The sequence below is a fragment of the Pogoniulus pusillus genome, chromosome 2 (genome assembly GCF_015220805.1).
Source record: "Pogoniulus pusillus isolate bPogPus1 chromosome 2, bPogPus1.pri, whole genome shotgun sequence".
NCBI classification, from domain to species: domain Eukaryota; kingdom Metazoa; phylum Chordata; class Aves; order Piciformes; family Lybiidae; genus Pogoniulus; species Pogoniulus pusillus.
The window spans coordinates 34275847-34293792 of NC_087265.1; the positions used below are offsets into that span (position 1 = coordinate 34275847).

The following is a 17946-nucleotide window of genomic DNA, read 5'->3' on the forward strand; positions in this document are numbered from 1 at the left end:
GAATGCTCTTGATTTATTTGTTCCACTTGAGGCACATTACTAAGATGGGAAGAGGAGGAGGATGGCAGGGGAGAGAAGTGGAACACTATTTGATGGTATAAATATGTGGGGCAGCAATGCCAATCACGAAAAGGGGCCTCTCATCATGGAAAAACGAAAGTTCTTTCGGCTTGTTTGAAACAAAACCGCTGCAGCTGCGGAGCCTCGCCCATGCCTGGCAGGGGCGCGGGGCCAGGACGCGTCCCCAGGCGTCGGCAGCGCCACAGCGACTCTCTGTGGACGCATTCAGCTACTACAGCTGAAACTCGGCCGCGTTTAGAAGGAGGAGGAACAGAGAGGAGCAGGTCCAGCCTGAGAAGGAGCAGAAGGACGGTGTTGAAGACATCTCCGCTGCTTCCTCGCCGCGCAGCCCGGAGCGTACCCTCCAGCCGAGGATGCAGGAGCCTTCCTGATTCCAGCCACGCCGCTTCGCCCTTACTTGTCAGAGGCTTCTTAAGGGAAATTTGGATGACCTCGTTTTCCAGGTAGGCAAAGTTTCCCTCTACAGCGGTCGGAGAACTGTTCCTGACGGCTCTCCCGGCAGGAATTCGGGAGCCTGGCTCTGCCCTCTTGAGCCAGCTGCGCCTTTCAGGCACATGGTGTTTAGCCAGAGCCTGCCGTAACAGAACAGATACTTATGCCTCGCTTTCAGCTTTGGGGCATTTTTCCAAGAGGGTTTTTTTTTTCCAAGGGTAGGTATTGTGAGCTACAGACTTCCAGCTGCCGGGATCAGGGGTCTAGAAAATCCAACAGGCGTGGGGAACTTGTTGAAGCGATTTTTTCCCTGTAGCAGCTGAGCTGAGTTCAGCAGCCAGAATGAAGGGATGGCCGCAGAGGTAGTGCCATGCCTGCTGCTGCTGCGGGGCTGCAGAGCTACTCCTCTGCTACACCAAGTATCCATTGATTTTTGGGATTTCACAAGACATGGGTTAGGCTAAGCTGTTGCCATGGTTTAATCTTGAAAAAGTAGCTTTGCTTTCATGTAAAATTTAGCTGGCACTTCAAAATGATCTGTATCCCAGCTGAAGCCAGGACACCTAGCGTTGGTGTGCCCTGCTTATGCCGAGTTTCATCAGCACGATCTCCTCTATTTTGTGTGTTACTCTGGGGTTGGGAGTGAGGGGTAACAGCACTTTCAGAAGTGCCCTTGAGTTCATTGGGCTTGCCTCCTTGGACCTGTTGTTTGTTTGATGGCAGGAATCAGCACAAGTCTGTAAATGGAGGCTTCTGGGTGCCGGAGCCACAGCTTTGAAGGCTACAGCATCCTCCCTGGGCTAAGCACTGCTCCTTCCAGCCTTCCTGTGGCCTGGGCTTCCCCAGGCAAAGTAACGGCATGGGTGCAGTATGAAAGCTGGAGAAAGAGCTGCCAGCAGCTCTCAGTAACCCTTCTCCCTGGGTGGTGGATGCAGGGGCTTGACATTCAGGTGTGTTTGGGTAGCAACTGTGGCAAACACTGGAATTCCTTCTGCGTGCAGTGTGAAAATCACAGGCACAAAGGTGAGGAGGAGGAGGAGGTACATTGGTTCCAAATGGGACAGCTTTTCTTTCTAATTGTATTTAGGAAGCATTTGATTAGAGTGAAGTACTGCCTGCACAAGTGCATGGCACCCTGGGCACCACCTTCCTGGGCAGGGCTGTGGAAGAAAGTTGGGACTGGGTCCATGTCAGAGCAGCAGTGCAGTTTCAAACTTTATTGTGCTAACATAGCTCTCCTTTCTTGAGAGTAATGCAGGTTTTGTGGCTTTGAGTAAGCTCCTTGCAGCTGAGTTAGAGAGCAGAGCATGTGGCTTCTTGTAAAGTAGGGAACAATTCTCTCAGCTCTGATAGAGGTTGTGATATTGAAGGGGGAAGTCACAGGGCACCAGAAGGAACTTCAGAAATGTCAGTGTTGGGAGATAAGGCAGACCATGGCTCTGCCTAACCAGGCACATGAGATGACCTTTTAGTGCATTAAAATCTGATCAGTGTACTGTGTCCAGTTCTGGGCCACTCAATTCAAGAGAGATATTGAGGTGCTGGAACATGTCCAGAGAAGGGTGACGAAGCTGGTGAGAGGCCTGGAACACAAACCCTATGAGGAGAGGCTGAGGGAGCTGGGGTTGTTTAGCCTGGAGAAGAGGAGGCTCAGGGGTGACCTCATTGCTGTCTACAACTATCTGAAGGGAGGCTGTAGCCAGGTGGGGGTTGGTCTCTTCTCCCAGGCAACCAGCAACAGAACAAGGGGACACAGTCTCAAGTTGTGCCAGGGTATGCACAGGCTGGATGTTAGGAGGAAGTTCTTCCCAGCGAGAGTGATTGGCATTGGAATGGGCTGCCCAGGGAGGTGGTGGAGTCGCCATGCCTGGAGGTGTTCAAGAAAAACCTGGATGAGGCACTTGGTGCCATGGTCTAGTTGACTGGCTAGGGCTGGGTGCTAGGTTGGACTGGATGATCTTGGAGGTCTCTTCCAAACTGGCTGACTCTATGATAACCAGATGTGAGAGTGCAAATAAGCCAACTGTAACTTGTGCATTTGAAGGAGTTGTTACAAGTTATTTGTTTGCTATAATGTTACATTTGGTTCAGCTGCTCAGAGTAGGAAGAGGCACCTACCGTGGGAGAACTCGGATCCTCCGTCAAGATCACAGTTTATGCAGGGCTGTCTGTAGATAGCTCAGTATACTTTTGCAATTATACAGGTAACAGCCAGGTCACCTGAGATGTGAGGGATGGAGCAGCAGAGAGGACCTTGCATTTCACTGCTGAGCACCTGAGGCAATTAGGAGCATGGACCCTAACTTGGGGAGGATGGTGCAAAGCAGTGCCCTCAAAATCTCTTTGGGGACCCAAAACAAAAGATTCCTACTGGGTTTTTTCTTTTGTGTACATCTCGTGGGGGAAAAAATGCATCACTCAAAATACAAATGCTGAAACTAGAAAAATTCAAGGGAAACCCCAGTAAGGCTTTGCTCTCCTGAAATACCACGGTCCTGCTCTTCCAGAGAGAGGAAGGTTAAGGAACAACAGGATGGCCAGACTCAGGCGTTCACACTTAGCTCCAGATTTACTCTTACATCAGATTTTTTCAACTGTCAGCATTCAAAAAAATGCCTTCAACATCCAGGAAACAGTCTGAAACACATCATTGTGCTAATGAAGCCTGAGGTTTCCATTTCAGTGTTTTGCAGCAGGAGGTGGAGCTTTAAAGAACGTTGTGAGATCTGTGAGAGAATCGCAACAGCTAATAGGGCACCGAGGATGATAAAATAGGCACTATCACCCTCCCTAGCCTTGGAGACCTCTGAAGTTGGGAGAGGGGTCTCCAGCAGCCTCCCCACCGTGTGGAATTCTTGTATAGCAGAAAGCCAACACAGCTCAAAGTGCAGAGCTTCCCTCTGAGGGAGAGAGAGTATTTGTGACAGAGTGCAATAGAGGAGACTATGTTCAGCAGGACCATAAAAAAGTGGCATCTGTCTAATGTTCTCACCTGTCACTTTTTAGTCTTGCCTGCATGTGGAGACAAAGGCTGTGGTGCCTTATTAACCTGGTCCAAAGCCCCAGGGCCTGTGGGCAGGGGTAATCCTGTGCTGGTTGCCTGTGCACTTTAGCCACTTCTTGTAACTCTGCCTGGAAAGCAGCCCTTCTGCACAGGGCCTTTCCCATCCATGCACACATGGCAGGAAGGAGGGAGATGGTTAAACTCAGGACACAGTGATCTGTGAGTCAGACACTTGGCCAAAGCCTCTAGTACTCCCAGCCTGTCCAAAAGATGATGTCTTCAGCTTCCTCAGCTGTCACAAAAGACTAGCTCTAAAATGGTGCTGTCTGAAGGCACAAAGCTGCTGTGTCCTACAAGGGACCAGGGTGTCCCACAGCTCTGCTTTGTGGAAGGCAAACTAGATGAGGGAAGCCTGTAATAGGACCAGAGGTAGGAACTCTTGATCTTAACTAAAATACACCTCTGATATTAATGTTTTTTTCCCTTATGATACCTACTCTGTTCTCTGCACTGCAATGAAAGTTGAGCCTCATTGACCTATGTAATGACTTCACAAGGCCACAGTCAGGTCTCTTTGCAAACAGCTGTGCAGGCTCTCTGAGTTGGAGAGGGAGGAAGAGATTGGTTGGTAGGGACATCTGGGTGCTGAGCTGGAGGCATATGAAAAGCTCTCAGTGTCAGAGGGCTTTGCTAAGCCATGTCTGTGGAGCACCTCAAGCTGGTTCTCCAAATGCTTAGGTCTCTTGTTTGATTCATCCAAGAGATCTGTAAACAACAGGAGGGTTTCTCCTTCCTCTGTGTGAGTCTGGTCAGCACAGGCACAAGCCTTAATGAGCAGGGAGACTGTCACTGTTGTATGGGTATTGGTAGCACTGATAGGAACCTGCCTGTCCAGCATAGACCTGTTAGCAGAACTCTTGTGAAGCCCTGCAGCTTGCAGTATAAACTGAAACAGGACAAGTCCAACCTAGGGATTAGTTGGTCACTACGTGGAGAGAGGTCTCCAGGGAGATGCAGGGGGAGCTGAGCTGCCTGTTCTTCAGGTAATGCTGTTTCTCATGGAGGTGAGGCAGCACCTCAGCTGCATCACTGATTTGCCCTCCTCCTGCACTGCCACTGAACCGAATGCACTCTTGGTGTCCACTCACCTTTTGACTTGCCCAAGAGTTACCTCCAAAAAAGCCATCAAGGACCAGAATGGAGGTAGGCCTTCTTCATGAGAGATCAGGCATGCCCCTTTTTGGTTTGTGTTGAGCTGACCACCAAGCAGAAAAGCATCTATACTGCTGCTACTGCAACAACACACTTGTTCTGTATGCTATCAAGAGACCGTGTTGATTAGTGTTATTGTCCTCTAGACTTAAAGCTGACCATTGCCTTTTCCTCCATGTTCTATGCTGTTGGTGTTTTGCTTGGGTTTTGTTTGTGAATATCCTTCCAAATCCTGGGTTCCTCTGAACATGTGTACATTCTTAAGAACTCTTCAAACTAGGTCTCTAACTCTCTGCTACTTCACTTGTCACAACCCTGCACAGAACATACTCTCATGTGCAGCTGGACCTCAGATGCCCAGTGATAGGTCAAATGCTCAAGATGTATGTATCTTCAAGTGCTTGCTTATTCATCCCTTCACTCAGTGGGCCACGCAGGCTACAAAACAGCACAACTAAAAGCAAGACATTTTGTACTTTTAGTATAGAGAGGCAGCACCACAGCCATATGTTGAGTTGGAGGTGGAAAGGACCTGCTGCACACTTTTACTGGTTGTGTGGCCAGGAAGGAGAAAAGAGGAGCACAAATGTTTACATCTGTGTGGGTCAGGGTTGGTGGAGTTAATGTGGGCATGAGGGTACCAGACATATGCCTGGAGAGAAAACATGAAATCAGAAGATCCTGAGGCACTGCCAGTAGTTCTGCTACCTGAACCCTCCCTTCAGACTGACAGAGAAGATAAAGCAGCTTTAAGTTGTTCACCCACAGCACAACAAAGGAAATATGTGAATTTCTTTTAGCTTTCAAGTCAGTATAAAATCTGATTAGTGGCCCCATGATGTGTCACAGTGATGGAGAGGTCCTGTTTTCAAGGATAGGGTTTACAAGGAGCATTTACTGACTTTGTGTCTTCCCAGAAAAGCGAGGAGGTTGTGTGTTGTGCTTAACATGTAACTTGTGCTTTCCCACAGGCATCTAAATATCCAGAGAAACTGCTGAGATGTTCCGAGAAGCACTTTTTTCCACTCTCCTTTGTGTGGTTCTAGTTCCCCTCCATGCTCAGTTTGATGGGGATCGTGGAGATGTCAGTCCGACCTCCTGTGCAGGTAATTGGGGTGTCTGTCTCCTTCATAGGCAGCAGTTTCACTGGAACAAATGGCCACGCTCAGCTACAGAGCCTGCTCACAGGGAGCTGACAGTGGTACGTTGTGCTCCTCCTGGGCAGTGTCCTGGGTAGTGATCAGTCTGCAGGGAACACCATCCTCCACCAAAACTGCCATCTTTAGGTTTGCCTTGGTGTGCAGAGAGGTACAAGCAGAAGAGATGGAGTCTGCCAGGATGCAATAATGGATACTAGGGAGCCTACAAAGCCCAGCTTTGTATCTGATGTCAGAGAATAGTCTGCTTTGAATTTGATGGTTTCAGTGCTTTTCAGTTGCAGTGCAGTGGAGGTGATTACTGTGCCCAGCCTCACTTCTACAAAAAAATGGCAAGATTTTGCAAGGCTGTTTCGATACTGTGGAGCTCTCAGGCTTTTGAAATCCTGGGCACTAGTCTGACCCAAACACAGATGCTGCTGCAGGAGCTAGGTGGGCCTTGTGCTTTTTCCAATATCACACTTGGGTACAATCTTTTTGAAAGTGTTTGTAAATCAGAGAGCAAACATCAGCCTGGAAGAAATTTAGTGCAGGAGAGCAAGTCGTATGCCTTTCAACCTGTCACTTAGTCCTCAGTTTCCCCATCTCCTCCACCCCAGCTGGAAATAACTGCTGATTAGTAAGAGCTGTAACAGCCTTGCTGAACCTTGAGCTTTGTGCTGTGGTTTGCTTTCTTCACAACTCTGTGTGCTGTCTATATATGCTGCTTGGTCCAGTTTCTGTGCAAGAGTGGGGCATGTGCAGTGGTGCATGAAGTGTTCTGAAATGATCTGACTAATTGTCTCCATGCAGAAAAAAGGAACTGCCCCATCAATGTGTACTTCATCATTGACACCTCGGAGAGTGTTGCTCTGCAGACTGTCCCTATCCAGAGCCTGGTGGATCAAATAAAGCGGTTCATCCCTGTGTTCATTGATAAACTGGAGAGTGAGCTCTACCAGAACCAAGTCTACATCACTTGGCAGTTTGGTGGACTTCATTACTCTGATGTGGTGGAAATTTACAGCCCTTTAACAAGCAGCAAAGATATCTACCTCCCCAGGCTGTCAGCGATTAACTACCTTGGCCGGGGCACCTTCACAGACTGCGCTATCTCAAACATGACCGAGCAGATCCAGACCCAGATGGCCTCAGGTGTGAACTTTGCAATAGTCATCACTGATGGCCATGTCACTGGCAGCCCTTGCGGAGGGATGAAGGTGCAGGCTGAGAAGGCACGAGACATGGGGATCAAGCTCTTTGCGGTGGCCCCCAGTGAGAATGTTTACGAGCAGGGACTGCGGGAGATCGCCAACCTGCCGCACGAGCTGTACCGCAACAACTACGCCATCACGCAGAAGGACACTCTGGACATCGACGTCAACACTATCGATAGGATAATCCAAGCTATGGTATGCAGGTGCTGGGGGTGTCACGGGAGGGTCAACAAAAGCAGCATGTGGATTGAGGGCTTGCTTTCTGAGTGGCTCCACGCTGGGTTTCGGCCACTGTCAACTCTGGAGAGCGCCTTTCACTAGGAAAAGCCTCCACACTCTTTCTCTGCCTTTTTTATGTCCTTTCGGCACCTGTGGGCGAAATGGAGTGTTGATCATCTGTGTTTTCCCTGTTTGGATGCTTAACCAGGACTCCTTAGTTTGTCCCTCTGCTCCCTGGCATGTCTGGGCAGGCTAACCACTCTAGTCCTGGCACTTGCTGAAGGCCAGGCTCGTATTCCATCCTGCTTCCCATCTAGGGGCGTGTGGAAGAGTCTGCAGTGCTGAGACATACGTGTATCAGCAGGGGCTTTGAGGCCCAATCTGTGACACATTGTTAGTCAGGGATTCTGCTGAGAACATTTTTTAAGCCATGGGACCTTTACCACCTCTTCCCCCTTACCATGTGGTTTTTGGTGGGGGGCTGAGCACCTTAACTGATTCTGTTTATCTTTTTTGTTCTCCTTTGCAGAAACATGAAGCCTATGGAGAGGTGAGTGAGAAACCATTGTCACACAACACTCTTCTATAGAAGATCTTTCATAGTTCGAAGTAGCAGAACAGATTTTGCAGTGAGCTGCCCAGGATGGGTCTCTGCCCACCTGTGGATCAAAACAGGGCTTGGGCAGCTATCCTCTTACCCAGTGGTTAAAATGGCTTTTTGGATTCTTCACTGTCTGCCTCCTCCTCACCTGCAATGAAATCAAGCCTATTGAATTCAAGTAATTTCATTCATTTGGATGCATGCTTTGTAGGTGCCACACAAGCTGAAGCTTCTGCCCTGCTGTTATCACCTGCCCAAGGTTTGACGTCCATGGGGCAGAGTGTGCAGAGCGCTGCTCCCAAAGGCATGCACATCACTGACAGCCCCACAAGAGCAAGCCCACACCACCTCATCCAATGCTTAGCAGACTTGTTCTTTCCACGTGAGCCCAGAGCCAAGCCATAATGAATGTGCTTGTGGCAACTTCTGCTTTTAATTTACAGACAGCACATTTTTGAGTGCTTGTTGCTGCCTCAACTCTGAGCCAGCTGTGCCATAGTAGTTTTTAGCACTGTGATCAAGGGCAGAGGTACATGGAGAGCTATGGTGCGGAGCTGAGCTTTGGGTGCACGCTGGCTCAGCACACGAAGCAGCCAGCATGCTGCAGCACAATGGTTACACCTCCTGTTTAATTTATTTCAGTGCTACAAGATGAGCTGCCTGGAGATTGCAGGTCCACCTGGTCCCAAGGGATATCGAGGCCAAAAGGTAAACCACCCTGTCCTTTGAGAATAATGGCTGTGCCTGCCACAGACACTGCAAGATGCCCTACATCCCACCTCAACTGCAACAGCCTTCACAGGCACTCCCATGGCAAATAACTCCCCAGCATCTGACTTAAGCCTGGGAGATTGCTCCAATGAGTGGAGCACACAGCCAGCACCGCTGTCTCATGTCCATGCCAAGGCTGATGTATTGACAGCAGTATAGAGAGGCATCCACATGTTGGCCGTACCAACCACAGCCAGCCAACTGAGCCTCAGCACCTGAGGCTCAACAGGAGTGAGGCAGCAGTTGTCTCCTATTCTTCCACCTTCAAAAGCAGAGCTCTCACATGTGCAAGATGTCAGATTCTCCTGCCCTCAGCTCTGTATGCCCCCGTGCTCATACAGCCCTTCTCTGGGCAGCTCTCGCTCAGCCAGCATGCTGCCCCAGGCTCTGTAGGAGCAGCTGCAGTGAGCCTGGCGCTCCCAGAAGTTGCTGTTTACGTGTAGTCAGCACCAAGTCTTTCCTTACAGTGTTGTGTTTTTCTCCCTTTCCCTAGGGTGCAAAGGGAAACATGGGTGAGCCAGGCTCCCCTGGGCTGAAGGGACGGCAGGTGAGTTTTTGGAAAGTCATCCCCACTGCAGCCAGTAGTGCTGCCCCTGCAGGAACTGGGCCTGCTTCTCTGCCACACTCCTGCTAACTCTCCGTGTCTTCTTCCCTCAAGGGTGACCCAGGTATTGAAGGTCCGATCGGATACCCTGGTCCCAAGGTAAGAATCCTAGCGCTGGCGAGAGAGCTCTTTGTGCTCATTGACATGGAGAAGCAGAGCTTTACTAAAACCCATTTGCCTGTTTCTCATCCAAGACCCTGGGCACAGACCAGCTGCCTCCACTCCTGCTGATTCTCGGGCATTAACAGTGTTTATCTTCTTTTCTTTTTGTCTAGGGTGTCCCAGGGCTGAAAGGAGAGAAGGTGAGAAAGAAGAGACCAAATGGCATGTCTGGGCACTTGTGGGGCGTGGGAGGGGCAGCTCTCTGTTGCAAAGATGGAGAGTTTAGCTGCAATGGAGGAAATAATAACCCTAAAAATATGCAATTGCAGACTTAAGGAGGGGTTTGCAGGGACATCCCAGAGCCTATCTTGTTCTTGCATTGCTCGTGACCTTTTGAAGTGTTGATGTTTTTACTGAGGTAAATGCAGAGGGATGCAGGCAGATTGGCTGACTCTTGTCCTCTTCTTTCTGCAGGGCGAGATTGGATCTGATGGACGGAGGGTATGGAAGGACATTTCCTGATTCACATTTTGTCCCAGATACCAGCTCTTGAGTGTGCATTAACAGATCACTGATCCCTCTTTTTCTAATCTTGATCTCAGGGTGCCCCTGGTTTGGCAGGCAGGAACGGCACTGATGGACAGAAGGTAACACCACTGAGGAGCACCTTATAGTGTGGCTGCTGCTGTTCATTTCTTTACCCACCCTTGGTCTCCGTGGCTTGTTTTGTTTTTCCCATCCCATGCACTAGCTTTTTGCTTCGACTGAGGTTTCTATGGACTTATTTGCATATCATTCTGCATATGAGCTGGCTGGAGATGAATTCAAGTCACAGAAGTTCTAACCCTTCGTCACCAAGCTCTCTGCAGGAGCAAGATGCAGAACTGAGATTGCTTCTGCTGTAGGAGGGAGTCTCTATCTCATTTGAGCGTTAGTGACCTCTACAGGACACATCTGCAAAGCTTTTGCGTGAATTAGATTTTCAAGGTAGTTTGCCAGAGTATCTGAAATTTCATCTGTGAGCTACTGCTTGTTCTTAGTGTTAAAGCCCTAAAGCCAGGTTCAAGTACCTTGCAACAAAATCCCTAAAATCTTCTGTCCCCTCTATCATTAGTGTTGAGTGCCACAACCTCCCTTAGGTCTGCAGGCCATGCACACTGCAGTAGCACAGCCTAATTTGAGATTATTTTGGCTGGCTCTGTTCTGCACTTTCTTGTGTACCCAGCCAATTACATCTGTAAGGTAAAACCAATTCTTTTTTCCCCCTCCTCAAATTCCTGCTGAAGCTTTAAAACAGTAAAGTCACTCAGGCGCCACTGCCAGGGTGAGCTGTCTAAGTGCTGCTGGCAAAGCTGTTTTGGGATTGGAAGCAAGGTGAATGTGAGCTGCTCTCACATGAGATGCACGGTGGAGGACCAGCACAGCAATGAATGTGAGGGGGCACCAAATCCAACCGCAGGCATGTGTCCGTCATCCAGGACATATGTGCGGAGCGAGTGCGCTTGAGTTCCTACCGACATCCATGCTACTACTTAGAGCTTTTAGACTACTTCCTCTTCTCCGTGTGTCTCTGCACACCACACTCCTCTTTAGGGAATACTCTTGCTATTTATGCTCTAGCTGGTGACAGGTATGCTCAGCAGAGTACCTTAAAAATTGGTTAACTAGCAGGAAAAGTTGCATTATCCCTTCCGACACCTACAGCTTCTGTGTCTTCTTATTTTGAATGCTATCACTCCAGGGCAAGCTGGGGAGAATTGGACCACCAGGATGCAAGGGAGACCGCGGGGTCAAGGTAGGAATGCTTTACTCTTTCTTTTGACACATCAGTTGTGTAGCTGCTGGATGAGTTGCACATGTAGGAAGATGGCCAGTGGGGAGTTACTGACCCATTTTCCAACCTATTGCATGATCAGATCCCAGGCCTGGGATTCCCAGAATTAGGACCACTCTGAATTTTTTGTGCAACTTCTCCATAGGCAAGTAAACTGGGATCCTTCAGTGATCCTCCACTCCACATAGAGAGGAGTTGCTGCTTTCATCAGTGCAAGCAACAAGCAAAAGCTATTTTAGTCTCTAGAGTGACTTCCTAAGCTAGTTGATCTGTTCTTCATGGAAACTGTCTGTTGTTGCCCCTGCAAAATGAATGGCTTGTCTTTTCCCTCCCTAGGGCCCTGATGGCTACCCAGGAGATGCAGGAGACCAAGGTGAAAGAGGAGATGAAGGCATAAAGGTACAAGAGCTCTGAACACTGACCAGAGTGTGGGCAAAGGCCACCAGTGGGGACAACTGAACAACATTACCTGTGTTTGCCTTAAATCCTTTGTTATGCATGGGGTCCACAGGCTCTGGGATCTGGATCTCATCACAGGACTACAAGAGCCAAATGAAGAGCCTTGCTGGTCCTGCTCCTTGAGCAACTCATGGTGCACAGAAGCAGTGCACAGAAACATGCCAATGATGCAGGCAATAATTATTGCTCTCTGGCTGTTTCAGGGAGATCCTGGCCGACCTGGTCGCAGTGGACCCTTGGGACCTCCAGGAGAAAAAGGCAGCCCGGTAGGTTCATGCAGCAGCCCTCAGTGTCTTATTAAGTTCTGCTCTATGTGACATGGAATTGGAGAAGTATCAGCTGCTCCTGGTGAGGCAAGTGCAGCACAAAGATGACTGTTTGTGATCCTGCAGATTAGCCCATTGGCATGGAGAAAGCACAAGCCCCCGGGTGGTTGAGTGAGCTCTGTCATAGTGTGTGGGCCCACCGGTACAGTGGGAAATGTCATCTGGACAACAGGAGAGAGGACTGCACATTCCTGCAGCTGCCCAGAGCAAAATGAGAATGGGTCTTGAGTGTTTGTCCAGGGCACAGAAAAGCAGGCAAAACAGATTTAGGAGGATTTAACTTTCTAGGTGCACTGCATCTTTCCTTCTCTTCCCATCTTCTCCTGAGTAGAAAGGCCCTGTTTTTCCATGGTTTCCCCTGCCACAGTCTCATGACTTCCCCAGTGTTTGCAGGCTGGTTTTATTCCCATGAGTCAAGTTCAGCAATTACTTGATCAGAGATCTCATGCAGGCTGTACCTTCTGAACTTGCAGGTATAGCCAAGGGGTTGCTCTGCTGTTGGCCAGTTACTTCAGACATAGTGGAGGAGGCTGAAATAGGCATCCACCTTTAGACAGGGCATGACAGATGCTGTAAGACAAGGCTTTGCTCTGATTGATGGAGAAAAGGTGACAGAGCACCACAGTGCTCCGGGGCTGGAGCCTGCGCACGTATCTTTGACGTGCAGGCATGATGAGTGTGTGTGAGCTTAAGTGGCATGCTCCTACACACATCTGCCCAAGGGTGGCCTGCCTGACACAGGGCAGGGGGATTGGCTCTGTGCAGCTTGACCTCACTTCAAGAAACTGTATTTTTTTTTCTTCTCCAAGGGACTTCCAGGCAATCCTGGAGCTCAAGGGCCTGCTGGAATTAAGGGAATAAAAGGTGAAGCAGGATCTCCTGGACCTAAAGGAGAGCCTGTAAGTGTCTGAATGGCTCTCTGCACAATTGGTACACCATGGGAATCTAATGCAGTTTCATAGATGAGCTCTGAGAATCTGCCCCATTTAGACTGCCTGCCCTGACTTCCCCACCCCAAACGATGTGCATATGCTGATCTCCTCATGTCCTACATAATGCTAAGCCTGATGTTAAAAATTTCAGCTTAGAGAAATATTCTGTGTTCTCATATAACCACAAATGATTCTGTGGATGCCCAGGGACATTTTGGCTGTACTCTAGCAAGTCTCCCAAACTTCTGCTTCTCACAGGAGCTCACAGAGTCCAGACCTTATTATGGTAGATCTTGAAAAGAGCAGCATTGAGCTGTAGCCATGTCACGACACCAGTGGTGCCATGGAGACCCAAGCTAATGTGACAGGGCACTGTGAAATTTGGAGACTGAGTTAGAGAGAACACACCCTGGAAAAATATAGTAGCATTACTCCACCAGCACCAAGAGCTCAGAGCCCAACTGTCTTGTGTCCTTGTGCAAGATCTGCTGGGGGAAGCAACACCAGGTGAGCTGGTAGCAAAACAGAGCCTTTATCCCTGAGGGAATGGACCACAAGTGTTTGTGGTCACTGTGGTGTCCACTATCCTGAAAAAACAGTCTGGCTGTAACTTCCCCCAAGCAGTGCCAGCATGGGCATCCTTGCCTCCCTGCTGCCAGGCACATGCTCACTAAGGGGCAAGGAGAGGCCTCTTAGGCCACGAGGGAGAAGGCAGGGCAGTCAGGTGGCACTGTTCAGGTAGCATCTACCTTCACATACTATTTGTGTGACTTTCTGTGTCTGTCAAGGGTCGACGTGGAGATCCAGGGACAAAAGGCAGCAAAGGCAGTCCTGGGATCCAAGGAGAAAGGGTGAGCAAAGCAACTACCAAGACCTTTGCAAATGAGCCCAGGGTGCTCAGGAGTGGTGTGTGCAATGTTACTTCCCAGCTATGAACTGTTCAACAACAGAGAGGTGAACTGCAGATCCCAGTGGGCTGTGTTCTGTTCCTACTGCACCTGATGTCTTGATGCTGTGTTTCAAGCCAAAAGAAACACAAGATTTGAGAAGGGCACCATCATGTCTCCTTGCTCCAAGGAGCACTGCTCTGCACTCAAACAGCACTGGAAACATCCCTGACCAGGAATATCTTTACCCTCCTCACAGGGAGATCCTGGTCCAGAGGGTCCTCGCGGTCTGCCTGGTGAGGTTGGAAGCAAAGGAGCAAGGGTAAGCATGGAGCAGGAGTGACAGCCATGAGGGAGGCAAAGCAGTGCAGCTGCGTGGGGCAGCTCACCTGGTTTCCCTGCTTGTGCACACCTGCTTGTACCTACCTGTCTATGTTCTTACATGTTGCTTTGCTTTGCAGGGAGACCAAGGACTGCCAGGACCCCGAGGCCCTTCAGGCGCTGTGGGAGAGCCAGGCAGGATAGTAAGTCACCCTGGGGCATTTCTGTGACTGTGTCTTCTCTCTGTAATGAGAGGTTGCCCTACTGACGTACACTGTCTGAGCTGTTGCTTCCAGGGAAGCCTGCCCAGCCTTTTCTCAGGGAGGCTCAAATATTACCCCTGAGGCCCTTCTTGGGGCAGTGACAAAAAGGACTCAGGAGTCCCTGCTTCTCTGTCATTCCACATCACAGGTGTTCCCATGACAATATAGACAGGGCTGCAGGAGAAGGAAGCTGAGCACCCTTTTGCCCTGTGGTTAGTGCAGCACCCCACTGTGGAGATAGTGCCATGACATCCATGTAGCTTCATGAGGTGCAGGAACCCAAGTGCCAGATCAGTCATTGTCACAGTAACCTCATCAGGAGTGGAGATGCTCTCACAGCAGCATCTCAAGAGCTCATTTCCCTGTCATGGTCCCTTGTGTGGCTTGGGAGCCAGAGAAACATCCTCACCTGCTTCCTTCACTCTCCCCACCGCTGTTCTGCAGGGCTCACGTGGAGATCCTGGTGACTTAGGCCCAAGAGGTGATGCTGGACCACCAGGACCAAAGGTAAAGTACCTGCATGCAACTCTGCATTCGAAAGGGTCTTTTGGTAAGGTTTTTTCATTAGCCTTTTGAAAAAGGGAAATTCCCAGTGCAGAAACATGTGCCCTTGGAGGAGGGTGGCTCAGACCTGAGTCTCCCTATGGGGCTGAGACACATACAGGTCTTGCTCTGGCTGAGGCACCTCTGTTTACATCCCTCACCCTGCACAGATACAGGGGAGTCCCTGTCATGAGGTGTCCCTAAGGCTCTACAAAGCCTCAGTCTGCACAGCTCTTCCAAATATTTCAGAGCTAGCTGCAGGGGTCACAGCTCCTGGCGGTGTCTCACCTCAGTGAAGACAGCTCTGGTTCACACGGGCATTGCCAAGTCAGAAAGGCTGGAGATGTTGTTTCTGATGGGTCTTCTTTTATTTCTACCCAAGGGTGACAGAGGCAGACCTGGCTTTAGCTACCCTGGACCCAGAGGACCACAGGTATGCACGCCTCATCCAGGGCAGATGTATGTGCCATGAGGAAGCCTGTTCTGATGGAAGTGGCTGTTGAAGATGAGCAGCTGGGAGAAAGTGAAGGAGGAAGAAAAATGATCAGGGTCACAAAAAAGAGTGAATCCCACAAAGAGGGTCAGGAGGCTGAACATCAGGACTGAAGCTGGTGCTGAACTGTTTTCATCAGCCCAGTGGCAGAAGTGCTGAGGATACAAACCTCGATGGTGGTGACGAGGAGGCAGCTGTGCCCACCATCCCAACCATCAGCCTGAAGCTACCCCTTCTGTTCAGCTTTGTGTCCCTCACTGCAGAATTGGGATATATGCATGCATGGTGGGTGCTAACCTCTCCCTCCTCTCCCTTTGCAGGGTGACAAGGGCGAGAAGGGGCCTCCAGGACCCAAGGTGAGCATGGTTGTCTCTCTCACCTGTTTTTCATGCTGACTGAAACACCAGAGAGTTGTCACCCAATCCTCTGGGTGCATGCCCAAGGAACCTGTCCTGTCAGCAGATGCCCTGGGATTCTCTGCAGTTACAGAGCTGAGGTGTATGTCCCAAGCCCGACTCCCTTTGAACCCATCTGAAATATGCTTTGCAAGACTTCTCTGTTCTTAGTTAATGCTATGGAAATAGCTTTTATTTGCTCTGTGCTGATCTGCTGGTTTAGAAAGTGCTCACCCAGGCCAGACAGGCATCTGTTTTTCACAACTCATAGCAGTAATGCCTCTGCCTGAGCACATCCAGATGTGCTCCATGCTGAATTTGTTTCTCCTTCCTTTGATCAGGGAGTAAGAGGTGAGCTTGGACCAAAAGGAGCACAAGGAGCCAAAGGAGTGAAGGGGGAACCAGTAAGTAGACTTCCCACAGTGTTAGCCTCTCCCTCCCACACCTCTGTTAGACGTGCTGGGGATGGCACTGTCTGCTCCTCTGCCTGTCCCCTGTGCCCAGGCTCCCCTGTGGCAGGGCTGTGTCTGATGAGGGGGTCAGGAGGAGCTCTAAACACCAGCAGTTGCATCACCAGCCTTGGTAGGGGAATGTTCAGCTCTTCCTTATTTCTTCCCTAGGGTGATCCTGGCCCAGGAGGAGAGCCTGGACCCCGCGGTCCGACTGGCGAAGCAGGACCCGAGGTACAGTACCGTACCTTTGTGTCTGAGCACACGCTCCAGCTCCCTCCTCTCTTTCTCATTTCTCCTTGATGCCCTAAAGCCCATCAAACCCCAGCAGGTCTCCCAGCAGCAGGACTTGCTGGAGGGGACACCAGCTGCCAGACATGTCTGCTAGCTCCCTGCAAGGCTTTCCTATCCTTCCTGTGGCAGACCTCTGCAAAAAATATGGCTTTGATGGCTCTTTGGTGGGAAACCTGTGCCTGAAGTCCCTGTGCTTTCCTTACAGGGCAGCTCTGGCCCACCAGGAGATCCTGGCCTGACTGTAAGTAGTACTTCTCTGCAGCCCTCAGTACTTCTTCCTCTTCCAAAACATGCCTTTGGTGTGTACAACCTGAGAACAAAATAGGGTATCGAGTCCTGACACTACTCAACAAAGGTGGCCTGTGGCTTCCCATGGAAGACAAGGAAAAGGGGGCTGGGGCTGGCTGGGTTAGAAGGGAAAGGAGAGCCTTTCCACTGGAGGGGACAGATGCTGCATAAGGGCAGAGAGACACTCACGCTGCATCTCTTTGCTGACAGGACTGTGATGTGATGACCTATGTGCGAGAGACATGCGGATGCTGTGGTGAGCAGACCATCTCCTCTTCTCAGGACAGGGGAACAGCCACTCGAGGGAGTGGGAAAGAAGTTCACCAGAGGCTGCCTCCTTCTCAGGAGCAGCCTAAAGGGAGGTCTGGCACTGAGCCGCCAGTGCGGTAGGCTCTTAGCCATTCTGCATGCTCTGCACAGGAGACACCACAGAAAGTCTTTCCCTGCTCACCATGGTCTCAGCCCACCACTGAGTACGGTGGCACCACAGGTGCAGCCTGGCTTAGCTCCCACAGTTTAACTCTACCATCACAGGAGCAGGGAGCTGTCATGCAGAATTGCATAGGCCAGGAGGTAGGGTAGAGTCTATTACACAGCAAGCTTGGAAAGGTTTCTATCAATGTATGTCAGCAGAAAGATGCATGTAAAATCCACCCTAGTCTGCAGGCAGCACTGCAAACCCTGACTCCGTGAGTGCTTGGTGTGGTGCTAACTGTCCCTTCTGCCCTGGTGGCTCTGGTTCCCACCATTGCTGACCTTTGTGTTTCCTCCTCCTCCTCCTGTCCCTCTCCCCAGACTGTGAGAAGCGCTGCGGTGCCCTGGACATCATGTTCGTCATAGACAGCTCGGAGAGCATTGGCTACACCAACTTCACCCTGGAGAAGAATTTTGTGGTCAATGTGGTCAGTCGGCTGGGCTCTATTGCCAAGGACCCCAAGTCACAGACAGGTCTGGACTCTGTGGGGACAGATCAAAGCACAGGGGAAAAGAAAAGGGTCTTGGATCTCTGCAGCTTCCATGTTTGTCTGTAGCTACACTGGGTTGTGCTCCATCTGTCCAGCATTTTTGCAGCAGGCCGATTGG

The 17946-nt window shown here is 50.2% G+C and overlaps 1 protein-coding gene across 2 annotated transcripts in view; it reads left to right on the forward strand.

Annotated features, from left to right (window-relative positions):
• Positions 1 to 330: 330 nt before the first annotated feature.
• The window catches only part of COL6A2 (collagen type VI alpha 2 chain), a 29380-nt gene continuing 11764 nt past the window's right edge, over positions 331 to 17946 (forward strand). For both annotated transcript variants that reach the window (XM_064160283.1, XM_064160292.1), the window contains exons 1-25: positions 331 to 524; positions 5701 to 5835; positions 6679 to 7277; positions 7831 to 7851; positions 8545 to 8610; positions 9167 to 9220; positions 9332 to 9376; positions 9553 to 9579; positions 9854 to 9880; positions 9982 to 10026; positions 11121 to 11174; positions 11550 to 11612; positions 11876 to 11938; positions 12808 to 12897; positions 13719 to 13781; positions 14077 to 14139; positions 14279 to 14341; positions 14846 to 14908; positions 15327 to 15377; positions 15758 to 15793; positions 16174 to 16236; positions 16453 to 16515; positions 16781 to 16816; positions 17074 to 17119; positions 17659 to 17811. In XM_064160283.1, coding sequence (XP_064016353.1) covers positions 5730 to 5835; positions 6679 to 7277; positions 7831 to 7851; positions 8545 to 8610; positions 9167 to 9220; positions 9332 to 9376; positions 9553 to 9579; positions 9854 to 9880; positions 9982 to 10026; positions 11121 to 11174; positions 11550 to 11612; positions 11876 to 11938; positions 12808 to 12897; positions 13719 to 13781; positions 14077 to 14139; positions 14279 to 14341; positions 14846 to 14908; positions 15327 to 15377; positions 15758 to 15793; positions 16174 to 16236; positions 16453 to 16515; positions 16781 to 16816; positions 17074 to 17119; positions 17659 to 17811 — 1960 coding nt within the window. In that variant the 5' untranslated portion in view covers positions 331 to 524; positions 5701 to 5729. The remainder of the gene's footprint in view (positions 525 to 5700; positions 5836 to 6678; positions 7278 to 7830; positions 7852 to 8544; positions 8611 to 9166; positions 9221 to 9331; positions 9377 to 9552; positions 9580 to 9853; positions 9881 to 9981; positions 10027 to 11120; positions 11175 to 11549; positions 11613 to 11875; positions 11939 to 12807; positions 12898 to 13718; positions 13782 to 14076; positions 14140 to 14278; positions 14342 to 14845; positions 14909 to 15326; positions 15378 to 15757; positions 15794 to 16173; positions 16237 to 16452; positions 16516 to 16780; positions 16817 to 17073; positions 17120 to 17658; positions 17812 to 17946) is intronic.